The sequence below is a fragment of the Oikopleura dioica genome, chromosome 1 (genome assembly GCF_907165135.1).
Source record: "Oikopleura dioica chromosome 1, OKI2018_I68_1.0, whole genome shotgun sequence".
Lineage (NCBI taxonomy): Eukaryota > Metazoa > Chordata > Appendicularia > Copelata > Oikopleuridae > Oikopleura > Oikopleura dioica.
Window position 1 is genome coordinate 1,783,769 of NC_137291.1, and position 15,980 is coordinate 1,799,748.

A 15,980-nucleotide genomic window follows, 5' to 3' on the forward strand; every position below is an offset into this window, starting at 1 on the left:
CCGACTTTACTAAATTCTGTTGACAATCATTACATCAAATAAATCATCACGCTTGAAACAGTCTCTTTGAAAATAAACGGCGCGAGGTTAAAAAATTCTAGATAAAAGCGCGAAGCTGCGGTTTCGCGACAATTTCTCTGACACGACTTCCGTTAACTTCCATCTTTTCGCACCCTAAAATTTTCGATTTGTAGAAAACCGATATTATCTAATTTGATTACGTGAAAACGTCACCGCTTTCTTTTTTCTCAATTCTGATTTCATCCGGGTTCAAAGAAGTCCTCTTTCTTTTCTTGTAAAATTTTATTTCTGGAATAGAATAGAGATAGTACTGGCCAGTAATTCGCAAAATTATTCCATCACTTGTGACTGCGATTGTTGGGTTGTTGGATACATATTAGTAAAAAGAAGGGGAATTTGTACAGGGGAGAATTATTTTCAGATTGTCAATTTTCATCGCATTGATAACTGCAGGGTTTCAAGGGCATCGAGCAGAGCTGGCGACGAGGAAGCCCCCGGAGCAGCATTTTTCTGTGGCAGGGGAGTAGGTAGATGACTAGGAGAAAAATAAGTTCTCTGAAATCAAGGAAGAGTATTTGGACTTACCCCGCAGCAGGCAGTGTTGACATTATCGACATCGTAGAGATTGCCACCGCAGCATTCTTGCATCTAGAATTTACCCGTTTTTGAGCCGAAAAAGGGATGATTTTTTTACCTTGGAGCTGTATTTATGATTTCCGCAGCAGGCATCTGGAGCGATGAAGTCAGTATTTCGCTCGTTCTGGATCTTGGTGCCGGTGAAAGTGGAGGCGATGAAGTCTGGTGATTGAGGGGCAGAAAGTTGCTCGTCGTGGAGGGCGATGACGGAAACGGTGTATTCATCGTATGGGTCGTAGCTTGGGCCGGAAACCTCGAACTAGAAAAAAGAAAATAAAACAAAGTTCAGAACGGATTTTGTTCTCATTTTTAAAGGGCAAAATTTACGAGCACCCTTATCCCATACAACTTGCGCCGGATTTTGCGTCAAAAAACGACTCAACTCCGAGAAAGATCGGCATGGAAATAAACGTTGACCCCGGTTCCCGGTAACTTTATTTATTGACCAAATAATTTTCTTGTGAATATAGAGATACGAATGACGGGGGGAGAGAAAATGCAAGTCAGCAAGCAAATTCTCCTACTCAAGCAGAACCGAAGCAGAAGAAGTGTTGCAATGGTTACAATCTATGTGCCTTGATCATCATTCTAGCTATAATCGCTGGCTCTGTATTGGCTGCTATTTTTGCCCCCGGAAGCGGCCCAAGATCAAGATCGCATGGTAGAAGAATTGGTTAAAAATGACATGTTTAACAAAGGCTATTTAACTGAGAATAAAGGTTTAAACATACCCAGTAAAAATCTAAATGTTTCAAAAACATCTCAAATCTTTCAAGCTACAAAAAACTCTCAATAAGCCGCGTTTAGTAAAAACACGCGCTTCACATAAAATAAGCAGTCATGTCTATTTACACCCACCAAATCCCAGTCATTAGTTACCTCATTGCTGTTTCTGTCAATATCCTGGAACCACGGTTTTTGCGCGGTGACTGGAGTGAACGGGGCAAAGACGAGGCGGTATCCGTTTTCTGGCTTCTTTGCTCGGGGATGATCCCAGGACACTTTCATTGAGGTTGAGCCGAAGATGTCACGCTTGACGCGGAGGTTTTCGGGTCGGAGATAGGTTGGAACCTGAAGAGTTAATCGTTAGTTGGAGCATCAAACAGATCGTAGAGTAGATTGTTCTTGAGGAAAATAATGAGAAAAGTAGGATCAATTAACCTTATCATCAGAAAGATATTGTCAAAAACAACTTCAAAATCTAATTTGAAAATAAATTAAAAGAAAAATATAAAAACCTTCGAAAAATGGGCAGATTTTTTCACAAATTTTATCCTTCTTTTTTTTAAATTCAATTTTCTGGAGTTCAAAAAAAGAAAAGGTTCACGTGAAATTTTCATAAGCCTGTCACACTCAATTTGGGCTATCAACATCAAACGTTGGTTAGATCATTTCAACTCGTCATTTGCGGCCTCGCTTATGCAAATACTACCGAGTGCTGGTTTCTTAATCGCGCTTTATCGCTCTATCTTTCCTCTTTATTACCTGGCAATTCTGTTGTTTTGGGAAGTTGGACTCGGCATCGGCGATGGCGACGGAGATGGTTTCGGAAGGACCTTCGATGTCGTTGAGGACGAATCGGACGGAAACAGTGTAGACGACGTTTTGGTATAGTCCCTCAATATTGGTCTGGGAGGTCCAGGCGCCGGGGAAGAAGGTGGGGGACTTGGTGAAGCCCTGGGGAGTGTTGGGAGAGTACTCGATCTTGACTTAGTTTGGCTTTCAGAATTGGGATTTTTCGAATCGAAAATTTGTTAAAAAATAAACTTGGCAATGGAAATCGAAAGATATGATTTGTATCTTTCATCAGTGATAAATCATCACATTTGCCGTCTCTTCTATTCAATTTGTCCGTCTTATCACCGAACAAGCCCACGTGACGGGCCACCTGCCAGAGCTAGCAGCATGAAAATATTTTCTGAGAGCCATTCCTGAATCATATTCTTGACTTGGCGAGTCCCAAGCGAGGAGGACATCGGCTCGTTCCCAATCTCGGATGTTTTCTTCGACAACAGTGAGTCCAGTGGGCTTTGGTGGGAGTGAAGTGACTTCGAATTCAAAGGGCTTGGACCAAGCGTCGTTGAATGGGTTTTCGCAATCGTCGCACGCGGCGGCTTGGACCATGTATTTTCGAGAAACGCCTTTTCCGAGGACGATTTGAAGATTCGTGTCGCTAGTGAAATATCTCTCGCTGGAATCGTCTACATTGGTGATGACGTACTGGTCTGGTGTTTCTCCCTGTCGGTTGTCTGCTGGTTGCCATTCTACCCAAACGGTACTGGCGTATCGGGCGACAGTGATGACGTTTTGAACTGGCTGTGGGGAGGTCCAGGCGGAGAAGGAAGTTGGGGTTCCAGTCTCAGAGCCGGATCGGGGGATCAAAGTGACATCGTATTTTCGGTGGGTTTTGAGTCGATCGATGTTGATAGAATTATCTCTTTTCTTATCGAACTTGACGCTTCCTGCTCTCTTTCCATCCTGGTCGGTGACGATGACATCCCAGCTGTCGACGCTGTCGGAACCAGCGACATCCCAGTTGAAGAAAAGTCGAGTTCCACGGGTTTTGTAGACATCGACATTTGTTGCTTGGGCATCAATAGCTGCTTGTGCTCCTTAAAATTCTGTTAGTCAATGTCCAGCTCTCTAGAATCCCTCTTTTTGGGTTAAAATCTTGATAACTTGAGTCTCCCCACTTAAAAATTGAGCGATCCATCAAATTAAAACAGCTTGGCTTCGTGAAATTCACCGATTAGCCCTCAAATCATTTGGCGTGATTCCGCTGCTCAAATTTCAGAATTTTGAGCTGCTCATTGCATTTAAAATTCTCGAAATCGTGAAAAAAAAATCACTTTAGCGAAAATTCTCTAAAAAATAATATTTCGCAATTTGCCCGGCTCGAGCTAAGAAGATAGCTGGCAATAAATCAAATTAATTACGCGACAGCTACTAGTCAAAATATCAGACCGCGAAATCTTAGACCGCGTTAAATGTCCACTCAAGAATCTTACATAACTGATATTTTGACTGACATGATTCTGTTCACGTAACTTTGTAAATAGACTTCTCGGAAACTTGCGGCATTTCCCGTTTTTACGAAAATGGCCAGAATATAATCGAGGTAAGAATTTTGCAATAAAAATATTTTAATTTAAAACTCCGAATTTTCGATACAAAAAAGGAATTTCTTGCAAAGAGCTGGTGAGTCATTTTGTAATTCTTATTAGAATTTTCTCAAGAATTTCAATCTCTTGCAAATCATCCTAATCATTTATAAGCATGCAATAATCGAATTTCCACGTGCTTTCATAATTGAACGAATCCGCAGATGAGTGACCCTAACTGGACTTTCTGCTGTTTTCGAGGGAACTCGGTTTGCCACCCGCTTAATCCCCGCAACTTAGAGCGGGCGAGTTTTAACCGGGTTGACATGGCCGTCACGTGGTTGTATAGAGTACAAAGTTTGCACGTTTTAGAACAAGTTGAAATGTCTCTTTTGAAAGTGAGCAAAGATTTTAAGACATTATTAGTTTTATGACCACAGACTACGGTTCAATCATCAAAATAGCAATAATTTCGATTGATTCGATTTGGCAAAAAAGAAAATTCTATAGTAAGATTAAAAAATGGAACAAGAACTCTTAAAATGAATTTTTTCTTGATAATTTTCTTAAGGGTGTAGCGTCCAAATTCATTTTTTAACCAAAAGTCGTGATTTTTGCCTTATTTTGGGCTTTTTCAAGGTTTTTTTTAATAAAACATGTCAAATTGTCTTTATTTTATAGAAAAACAAATAAATTTCGAGAAAAAATATTAAATAATTGAAGAAAAAAATGGTGTATCTTATTTTTTACCTGCTAGAAACGAAAGTCCAGCAACCAACTTCATCTTCTTCTGATTAGTTCCTGTTCTCTTTTTCTTTCAAATATACAAAACTAACAAAAAAAGAAGCGCTTGGCGTAATTTTTCCTACTTTTACGGTGGTGGAGCAGCACAGAAACCGTCCGGGCGGCTCCGGCGCGCCACCTCGCGGAGCACCACCGACGCGGTGAAGGGACACAAAAAGCACCAAATGAGCACCTAGGGGCATACTGACAAATTCTGAGCTGCTAAGAATGGCTTTGCTAAAGGTTTACACGATTGCGGGGCATTTAAAATCTACATCTCTTGGATTTAGTTCTGTTAAGCGACACACACTAAACTAGCATTTTGAAGGATTATCTATCTTACAAGGAAATTATAATTCATAAATACAGACAGATTTAGTGAGTTCTGGTTTCCTTATCCTTCTTCTAGAAAAATTTCAGTACGATATCATTGATAAACTTGAAAGCGAGAAATTTAACGGCTACAAATTAAATTTCCTTGATGATTTATTAAAAACTAAAATTTTCGCTTTATTCATCGTCGCGTGAAAAATCAACTTTGTCTTATTAAATTAAATCAAGCCTTCTGAGGCTTTTCTAAACGGACCTTTTGGATTTCTATATTTTTGTTAAAAGAGTGGCCCGTTAGTTGTCATAATAGACTTTGCTTATGTAAAACAAGTGTTACGTTTGTCAATGCGCACGATTCAGATTCAACATTGTTTATTTCTTCTAAATTTCACGAATAATCACAATATTGTTATGCCTTAATAAGTTCTATTCTTCAATTGTCTTCTCTGTGAATGAAACAGTAAAAGTGATAAGTTCTTGGTCAAAATGATCTTTGTCGATAAAGAGTTGAAATTCAAAGATATTACTTGGAATGTCTTCATCCTTCAAAGAGACCAAAGAAGTCTCGTAGTATTCATCCAGCGATGAGTGTATTTCGAGATAAGTATTAAGCGGAGTTTGCAACGCAAACAAAACAATAAAATATGGCTCTTCTTCTTTTATGTAAAGCTCGAATGCATAATCGTTCCTTTCAATACACGTAGAGGGTTCTTTGAAATATTTTTTCGGCACATAAAAGACTTTAGGAAATTCTTCGATGTCTTTAAAATAATTTTTGCCAAAAGGATCATCTCCGAAGAATGCTTTGAACTTTAAGTTATCAATCCCAGCTTCGAGGGCAGTAAGAAAAAGATTTATATCTTTCGCCTGATGACACACGCTCGAATTTTCACCAAGAAGAAATTTCTCGATAATGTAAACTCTTTCGTGTTGTTTTAGCTTGATTTTCCTCAAGATCTTCAGTTGAGCTTCTTGAGTTTCCGAATCGTCAAAAAGTTTTGTGATTTTCCGCTCATGCTCTTTTATCCCTTCAGCTATTTTGATATTGATTTTTTCTAAATTTTCATTTGCTTTTAATATCATCACTCTTTGTTGCTCATGTTCTTTTTTCGATGAGGCGTGTTTTTGCTCGAGAATATCAAGCTTCCCATTAAAAGTTGATTTATACTCGTCGGTTATTTGCTCAATATTGTTGAGATGCATTTCCAACACGACAATTTTCGAGTTTTGCCCACTGATTCTTGTTTCAAGATCATCAATTTTTTTCTGTTTGAGATTATTTTGTTGCTTAAGATCCTCAATCTTCTCGCTCAATGCTTTGACTGTCTCTTTTTGTTCTTGGCGCTCAGAAGAAATTTTTTTCTCAAATTGTTCCTTTACCAAAAGAATTTTTCTGTCATTCTCGAGCTCTCCATGAAGTCGAAAGTCACGTTCTTTTTTAAGGTCATTTTTAAGCAGATCGATCGATTTTTTCAGCATTTCAATATCTCAATAATTGCTTTTAGTTTTAAGAGGACAAAAAACTTTCTGCTACCTGATTGAGACGCATAATTAACAGTCTCGTGATAGGCATTTTGCGAGTTTGTGATGTATTTAATAGAATATCTTCTCTCCGATGACATTTTTTTAATGAATAGTTTTTGTGACAAAGCGCTGCCTAACTTCACTGCAAGTTGAGTGAGAAAATCAAATAAGAAACCTCTTTGAAAAAGATGAGCTCAAATAAAAGACCACAAATATTCGCTGAATAACTCGAAAATCCTGAATTACCGGAAAAGGGCTGCGTGGAGCACGGCCGGTAACTCGGCGGTCATGGGTTCCGTTTTTCAACGCGTAGCTTAAAATCTCGGATTTGTTCAAAACCGAAATTTAGGTTTTTCTTGATTTTGGACAGCTCATCTTTCTTTTACCAGAAATGTTTATACGAAACAGTTTTATCAACCGTTCAACGAAAATATCTCACCAAAAGAAAAGATAACACAAGGGTTCAAAATTTGCAAATAAGTATATTTTGGCATACAGATCACGGAAATGTTGGATTGGGTTTGATTCGTTGACGATCAATTCTATGTTCAGTTCGACTTGGAGAGCTTGAGTACGTGCCATTGCGACGACGGCAGTTTTGGACTGAGAAGATATTGAAAAAATAATTGGATTTTAAATAATTGATTAACCTTGAAATCATATCTCGCCAGTGTTGTCGCTCTAATGAACTTCCCTTGTGGCCAAGAATCACCTGAAAAAAATAGCCAATATCAGAATGACTCCCTTAATTTTTACCTTTCCGATGCATTCGTTTCTTCCGATTCTATCCTTGTCCATTACAATCACTTCCAGCGTGTAATCTTTCAGCTTCTCCATCGGGATATAAAACTCAAATTGCTCGTTGAATTCCGGGTTCAAGGTGTTTTTCTTCACCGCCGTCTTTTTCTTCTCCGTTCTTTGGCCTCGATGATGCAGCCAAATTTTCGTATACGGATCTTGGGTGGGTTAGACAAACGGAGAGAAACTGGTTAATACCTGATGAGCCGTTGAGGTCCATCGCGCGAAGATTTGATCCTTTGATGATTCCCAAGACGAGACGGCCCTCCAGGGGGACGTACATCAGCGAGATCAACAACTGCCCGCGTTTTTGCTAAACATCCATCATTTTTCTATTGCCTTTCAAAGCGATTTCTTACCGTGGCTGTGCAGGGAGCGAGAGGCTCTGTGAATGTTTGTGGATCGGAGGATAGATGGACTCGATTGAGTTGTACAAAGACCTGAAAATTGGTAGAATCGGACCAAATTTTCGACAAAAAAGCCTTTTTCATATCAGTAAATACCTCTCCTATCGGATCATTTCTTGAGAACCGATCCCAATCCATCATCTGAAGATACAGTACTCGCTGAGAGATCTTCTCAAAAGGATAATCTAGAATTTTATAAAGGAAAACATCCATTTTTAAAAGATACTTTGAAATACTAAGGACTCATTCCATTGAGGATTCAGTGTTTTTCTCCGCACTTTTGTCTCCAGTTTGTTTTTCTTATCGGGAAGCAAGCAAACCTGAATTATGGTGAAGGGGTGATCTTACTGAATGAGAGCGCTGATGGCGACTGTACTTTGACAAACGGATCTGAGGTTCCGGAAATGTCCATGGCAGGAATTTTGTCCGCTTTCATAATTTTGACTTTTTTGGGTCATCAATTTTTGCTTCAGAAATTTTTTTCTGTAACAAAAGTTCGGCGCGATTATTGACCCTGACTATAAATGTGGAGCTTGAGAAATCATAAGCAAGGCTGAATTTGATCGTCCCGAGTCCATAATTCTTCTGTTGATCTTTCTACAAAATAATACTAGTTAAATTGTTAACGTCCAAAGAAATTTTACGATGTCATTGATTGTTTCAGTAACTGACTGTATTCCGGCAGTTATTTTTCCCAGAATACCCCCAGACTCTTCCGTCGACCCAGTGTTAGTCAGCCCTTGATTTTGTCTAATCAAAGCGTTCAATAATGGGAAAACTGAAATTATCATCGTGACACCCTTATTTTCATCATTTTTTATCTTGAAAATGAGTCATTTTCTTTATTTGAATGCTCTTTCTTTGGCCTGAATTTGCAGTAACAGCGTCGTTGTTGACTGCACTGTTGTCTGGTACAGTATTCGTCTGCTCCTGACTACTGAGGCGAGACATTAGCGCAAATGACAGCCTTCGCGACGCATTGATAAATCCGGATCCCTTTAATTCGGTTTGATTCTCTCTTTTATCCCTCTTTTAGGATCATCTCTTTCCTTTGCTGCAAAATGACTGTACTGTCTAATTATACGAAAGAGGGTGGATTAAGCTTTTGTCATTGACTCAGTTCGCAAACGACAATGGGGAAAAAGGGGGTGAAAACTGGGTAAAGATCGGTTTAAAGTATTGATGAAAGTGTGCTCTCGAAATCGGCAAATAAAGTGAACAACCGGTACTGCGGCAACTACGGAGTCTGTAACGCATCAATTTTTAATTGGCTTGGGAGAACAGCTATTTTAGATATTTTGTTGGATCTAAGAGGGCATTATTAATGCCGCATTAAGGAGGTGTGGGGCGACTTGGCGAAGATTCGAATTTTAAAATTTTCTTTCTATTTTTAGAAAGCCCACATCAAGAGCATCAAAAAAGGTCTCCAGCTTTTTTTCTCAATGCCAACAAAAGTTGGTTAAAAACGGGATTGAAAATTGGCATTTCTATGAAAATTCGTGAAATCAGATTTTTTAAAGTCTTTTAAATGCAATTATTTTAATATTTTTAGAAAGCTTACGACTCGCTGAGTATTTTTATTCATAAGAGTGACTCACTTATCTAACTGTATTACGAGTTTGTGCAATTTTAAATTTTTTTTTTTTGACAATTTGAAACCCAATTTTCGATTCAAGTTTTTAAATAAGCAATTTTTGCGAAAAATTAAATTCCTTCAATTAAACCCTAGAACAGCGATGGAAATTTCTTTTTATCATCAAAATTTAAAAAAATTAAAATATTTTCATTAAAAAAATCGCGTTCAAAAATGACGCAAAATGACGATTTTCACGGGAATGACTTGGAGTCGAGGTCATTATGGCCAAAATCCCTTAATCATTTTTTCTGAAAAAATTTTCAACTCTAGTTTAGAGTCCAATCTATAAATAGAAGAAGAGTTTTTATAAATTTTATTACCCATCTGAGCCTGAGGGCTGTTTGAAAATGGTCGATTTGCCGAAAATTGCCCCACACCTCCTTAAGCTGTCTTTCAAAGGACTTTTTGAGTCAAATTGTAGGAAATTTCTTTGAAAAAATGCTCTGTTTTGAGTCAAAACGCCATAAAACCGTTCCAACTCAAGAAAACCTTCTTGGCTGCTGGAATTTTTCAAGTCTTGTTTTTGACTGTTCATCATTATCTCTCAATTTTCAAAAATGCTTTTGACGCAAAAAGTTTCGCCTGATATGGGTTCTGTTAAAAACCACGATCCATCATTAGCGAGTGAATTTGAGATGAGATTTTTATTTTTTTAGTAGGTGTTTTGCCACAAGAAAAATAGCATTTCCACGATCAATATTATTTTCTCAAACAGATGTCTATCAGATTCTATGAATAAAGATCTTGATGGGGTAAAAGGAATGTCAAAATCAAACCGACCTCGTCATCTGATGCGCAAGAGTATCGTTTTTGAGAGTTCTTTTCAAAGTTCACAAAAATTTGAAAAAAAAGCTTTTTGTCAATTTTTAAATCGCGTGGGCGGCTTATAAAAAGCCATATTGGCTCCTCATTCGTCAGATTGACAGAATCAGGTTTCTTATTGGTTCGAAATTTTCAACCAATAAGATCCCAGAATTCGGTCTTTCAGCGAATCAGCAAGCGAAAATGACCGAGTTCTTGAACACCTCGAACTTCCTCCGAAAATACTCATTGGCCCTTTCATCAAGGCTAGATGCTCTTGGTCTACTATTCTTCCGAAAGCTCGAAGCTCTAGAAGCGATCCTCGAAACATTTGGAGTCAAAAAGATAGACTCTTTTCTCGTCATTTTTTCTCTTTTTCTCTTCTGATTCGAGATAATCAAGTGGTGAACTTTTTTTCGCGAGGGGCTGCTGATTCCTTTTACAAGTTGATTGAAAATTCATGATAACTTGAGCTTGTAAGGCCGCACTTCTTAGAAAAGTCTGTTGCCCGCTTTTTCAATGCGTTCTCATTTTGCGTCTCGGATTCAGGATTAATAATCGGCTCAGTCGGTCTTCGATTCAAGGACGAGACAAATTAGCAAAAATGGAATCCAAATGCATGAAAAAGGGATTTGCGATTGGGATTATTTTTGAACGTTTAGGGGTTGAACCTGCTTTTTTATGCTACATTGGTCTACAAATTCTTCGTTTAAAGGGGGTAGAAACAGCTTTCTCGATTTTGGACTTCAGCTACATAAAAGAAAACAAAATATTTATTAATGTTAACGGAAATTCCTCATAAATGTTCCTACTAGGAACTTCCTAGAAAAGGGACTGAGATTCACAAAACTGTGACTGAAATTTGCTTAACTATCAGGTGACTCGAGATATTCCTATTTGAAAAGTGGCGAAAATCGAGAATTTCGGAGAGATGAGTTGCTTCTTAGCCCGCTTTCTCAAAAAATTGATGACTAAAAAAAATTTCGAGAGAAACGTTCCTAGATCTAAGATGAATCTATCTAAACCTGAAGAGAAAATTTGAAAATGTAAGATTCTCTTGTCTGTAGCGCCGGTCAAAAATCGCCTTTTTCGGAAAAAAGCTGTTACTACCCCGTTAAAGCTAACCCTAACCCTAGCCCTTCGTTTTCAAGCTAATAACAGATCTCATCCTAACCCTAACTCTAACCCTAACCCTTCCTTTGGGCACAAAAGAGAACGGGTCCTTAAATTAGCTTCGTTATCCGCCTGAATCTCTGAATAAAAAGGAAAACCCAACGACCATCTCCTGTGCTGACAATGCTCCTGTTAACGGTGTTCTCTCAGATCATCAATAAAACATAGATTAGAAAACAGGTACATAACGATACGCATTCATGTCAGAAAACGTCTCATCTCCGGTTTTCACCCTTCCTCTGTAACAGTTCGCTCGTCAAGCTCATTTCCAGACGACGATTTTCTTGAGTGCGGATTTGAGCAATTATCGCTGCAAAGTGATCGAGTCAAATTTCGGAAGTTTTCGTTTCGAGATTGGCGGCGTTGTTTCAAGTAGTACTCGCGTCGTAAATTCTCATCCATGATTTCATCAGCATCTTCTTCCTTTTTCTCTTCCCCCTCGCATTCTCTCAGTTTGATTTCTCGACCGATAAGGCTTTTCTTTCTTGACTCTCGAGGACCGACATGATCACTGTCAGAAAATCTCGTCGCCATTTATGTTCTTTTCGTCTCTCTGGTAGATATTTTGAATAATTCACGACGAAAGTCGGATTTTTCGCGTTCAGAGTGGATGGGAGCCACGACTCGAAATAAGACGTTTTTGCATATTATATATTTCACCAAGGCTCTTCTTCATTCCCAGCTAATCTAAGTATTGTAATAACCAGCATACAAGCCAAAAAGTCGATGAAAATCACATTTGACTTAGAGCAAAAATTGATGACTCATCAATAAGTTCAAAAGGCAATTTCAGAGTTGGCACAAAAGAAAACAAAAAAAAGAAGGACTAATTAAGTTAGTCCTGTGCTCTTATTCAATCCTTATTATACATTAACTGATAGGCCTCATTTAAATATTGTTGATAAGAGTTGGTGCCCGGGGGTTGTTAGCACGGATTAAGGGACCTGGGCGAGCAGCGCTGAGCCAAACTTCACGCGCTCGCCCAGAGTTTGAAATTTTCGTGACTCGCGAGCGGCTCACTTGAGAGCGAGCGAGCACGAGCATGATGCTCTTTGTGCTCCCGAGCACATTTATTTCAGGGCTCGTGCTCTTTGCGCTCGCGAGCGCATTTCATTTCGCGCTCTCGCTCTCTTGGCTCTCGAGCACTGGTCGAATCGTGCTCTCGCTCGATCGGCTCTCGAGCTGAAAAAAATGACTCGCGAGCAGCTTTCAAGGGCCTTAAATGATTCGGCGGCCCCGTGACTAATTCCATATGAGTCCCTGTCACACGAGTTAGCACCTCGCGGTGGGCATGTTTTATCTGTTTACTCTCGGCTTTTCGCATTCTGCTGCCGAATTCTAAGCCTAATGAAGCTTACATAAAACCGAAAACAACAAAAATAGATCCTCAAAGAAATTTATTTATGAAAGTGAATAATTATGCGAAAAAATTATTCTTTTAATTTTGCTCGCGAGCCGCTCGTGAGTCAATTCCATGGCGAGCACAAGAGCAGCCGCTCCCGCTCGTCTAGCTCCCGAGCATTGCCGACATATGCGCTCGTGCTCTCTGCGCTCGCGAGCGGGTTCAAATTTGGGCTCGTGCTCTTTTGGCTCTCGAGCCAACTCATTTTCATGCTCCCGCTCCCCTGCTCTCAGAGCAATGATAAATTTTTGCTCTCGCTCTTTTCGCTCGCGAGCATTTGCGAGCATTTCAAACTCTGCGCTCGCCGTTCTTCTTAGAAATAAGATTTTTTGAAATTTCTTTTTGTAAATTATATCTCCAAATCTTCAGCTTTCTTTTCCGATTCTAAGTTTTTCTCTATCATTCTTGGTTGATGAGCTAGCGAGAAAATGAGAAGCCCAACTTCAAAAGGCATCAAGTCTTGTAGACTAAATTTTTTCTTCATGAAACTAGCACCATTGAAAAGAGCGTTAAATTCTGAACAGATCCCACTTCATCAGCTAAACTAAATCTGTACATACTGGAGATAGAGGCCAGATAAACAAGATAACTTAGCGCCCGCGCAGCGGGAATCATGTCCAGGAAGCCCAAAATAGCTAAATCGGAGCGTCCAGCCGCGCCGCGACCAGCTGCGCGCGCTAAGTAATTTTCTTAATCTGGCCTTACACGCCAATAAGTACGGACTTAGTTTAGCTGATGGAGTGGGATCTGTTCAGAATTTAACGCTCTTTTCAATGGTGCTAGTTTCATGAAGAAAAAATTTAGTCTGCAAGACTTGATGCCTTTTGAAGTTGGGCTTCTCATTTTCTCGCTAGCTCATCAACCAAGAATGATAGAGAAAAACTTAGAATCGAAAAAGAAAGCTGAAGATTTGGAGATATAATTTACAAAAAGAAATTTCAAAAAATCTTATTTCTAAGAAGAACGGCGAGCGCGTGAAGTTTGGCTCAGCGCTGCTCGCCCAGGTCCCTTAAAATTTCGGTCCCAAAAATTACTAACCATAACCCGAACCCTTCCTCTAACCCTAACCCTAGCCCTAACCCCGATAACTAAGCGTACTATTACAATCAATGACATCGTAAAACCCCTTTGACAAAAAAGAACGTACCTCGCTATCAGTGAAAAATCGCAGAATGGACTCCATCTGCGTCGTTGTCTCAGAGTGGTGGTAAGTGTTTTTGAAATTGAATCTCTGCTGAGCTTGATTTTTCGATGGACACCACTTTCCTTGTCTTGCGATTTTCGTTCAGCTTGAGGCCAGCTTGGAGTGAGGCACACGTTTGGTCCACTAGAATTCAAATTTTAATCATTTTTCAATCAAATTTTTTCAATTAAAATTCGGCGAAACTAACAAACCAACTAATTTTCCTGTGTTTTTCTCTTTTACTCGAGGGGGCCAAGCCCTTTCCAGCATAACTTTCAAACTCAATAAAAACCATATGTTCGAGTGTCAGAAGAATGTCTCCCTGACGACCTGACCTTCTGCTCCGGATCAGAAACTCTTAATTGAGAGTTTTTTCTCAAGTGCTCTTGAAAATCGAAAATAGATAATTCTTCTATTTTTCAATATGAAAATAAATCGCTTGAGAATTTGTCTTTACAATTTATGTCTCAAAAATAACATGATGACACCCTTATTCAATCTTTCAAAAAAAAATATAATCAGTGGCGTCATTTTAAGGAAGTGGGGTCATGGGGGAAAACCGACAGAAAATTTAAAAAATTTTGCGTGGGCGGCTGCTGATTGGCCGGTTTCCAAAATCCAGGCTTCTGATTGGTTGAAAAATTTGACAAAAGACTTGTGGGGATTTTTGTCGGTTCCTTTAATTTTTACTCAATATTTTCGAGTTACCTTTTTAAAAATTGATATTAAATTCTCTTTGAAAGAAGTTTTTTCAGACTAACAGAAAATAAATTCGAAGAATAGGCCATTGGATCTGAAAATATATGTACAAGTGCTAATCGGGCGGATAAACCGAATTATTGGGCCGAAGGTGTTTCCCTATCTCACATGATTTGGTCCGTCGTGGAGGGGGGAGAATGGCGTTACCAAAAAAATTTTTCGTAACCGTTACCAAAATTTTGGTAACCGTTACCAAAATTGGTAACCATTACCAATATTTTTTCCTTTTCTTTTAAGCGAAAAACCAGAGAATGGCGTTACCAAAATTAGTAACGGTTACCAAAAATTGGTACCGGTTACCAAAAGGAAGCTTCTCTCAAAATCAGGCGCGGAGCGAATTCAACCTTTAATTTCGGGATTTCTTTGATAAAGGACCTTTTAAATAATTTTTTTCCGGATACCCTCCTCGGTTCGCCGGGATTTGGGCCAGAAAGTGTGTGATGGTGAAAAGAATTCGAGAAAATGAGGACGAGCCTGTAATCGTTCATTAAATACTTTTTATAAATAAATGTTAGGGTAAGGGGGCACTGGGCAAAATGACAGAAGAAACTCACCCGAGGGGGATAGGCTAGGGTTAGTTAGGGTTACTGAAGGTCACCCTAAGTAACCCTAGACTAGACCCCGGCATCTTAGGCCCGAAGGGACGGAGCCCCGAGGTAAGGGACACTTGGATTTGATAATTTCAAAAAAAATTTTTTTTTTATTTCTTTTTTATTTTATAAAAAAATTAGGACCAAAAAGTCCCGGCGAACCGAGGATGAGGGAAAAATTCCGGCGAATCGAGGGTCATCCGTTTTTTCTTTAATAAGGGTTAGTAACGAATTCGGGACTTCTGCGATCTGACATGATTAAAATGATAAAAAACAACAAAGCCCGAGTTCTAGAGACCCTTTTTCTTATTTTTTCCATTTTTGAAATAAAGAATTTTCCGGAGAATGGCGTTACCAATTTTGGTAACGGTTACCAATTTTAGTAATGGTTACCAATTTTTGGTAACGGTTACCAATTTTGGTAACGCCATTCTCCTACTACCTCCGTCGTGACTGTTAATTTCGTACGTACTCGGCTTTTGAGGCAAAAAGTGCACTTCTCGAGCGCTTTTCTTGTTCACTCATTTCTCTTGAACTTCTTCTCGAGCTCATTAAAGATCTTGTGGAAGAAGAAAATTTGCAGCGACCTTCAAAAGGAACTCTCGGAGGTCTCATTGTCATTTTTTTCAATTAGCCGAAAGTAAACTCGAATTACAAGATTTTCCCTCTCAAAAAATGGAGAAATAAATCTTCCCGGGAAAGGAAAAAGAAGGAGGGATGAAACGGAATAGGGAGAAGGCTCAATATGACAAGGATCGGGTAGGAATATGAGCTTTTTAATCAAAACAGATAATTTAGGATGATAAATAGAAAGAGGCAAATAAAAATTTATAGAA

The 15,980-nt window shown here is 39.1% G+C and overlaps 2 protein-coding genes across 2 annotated transcripts; both read right to left on the reverse strand.

Moving 5' to 3' along the window:
- Positions 1–294: 294 nt before the first annotated feature.
- LOC145711433 (uncharacterized) lies at positions 295–4,625 on the reverse strand. Its single transcript, XM_081789126.1, has 7 exons — positions 4,509–4,625; positions 2,550–3,269; positions 2,143–2,366; positions 1,537–1,728; positions 716–916; positions 607–669; positions 295–556 (listed from the first exon to the last, which is right to left on the reverse strand). The coding sequence occupies exons 1-7, from the start codon at positions 4,540–4,542 to the stop codon at positions 479–481; spliced, it is 1,512 nt and encodes a 503-aa protein (XP_081645252.1). The 5' UTR covers positions 4,543–4,625; the 3' UTR covers positions 295–478.
- Positions 4,626–6,865: 2,240 nt separating this feature from the next.
- LOC145711284 (synaptotagmin-7-like) lies at positions 6,866–8,040 on the reverse strand. The gene is made up of 8 exons (XM_081789009.1): positions 7,977–8,040; positions 7,827–7,920; positions 7,697–7,785; positions 7,553–7,633; positions 7,392–7,506; positions 7,152–7,351; positions 7,046–7,107; positions 6,866–6,998 (listed from the first exon to the last, which is right to left on the reverse strand). The coding sequence occupies exons 1-8, from the start codon at positions 8,034–8,036 to the stop codon at positions 6,944–6,946; spliced, it is 756 nt and encodes a 251-aa protein (XP_081645135.1). The 5' UTR covers positions 8,037–8,040; the 3' UTR covers positions 6,866–6,943.
- Positions 8,041–15,980: the final 7,940 nt, after the last annotated feature.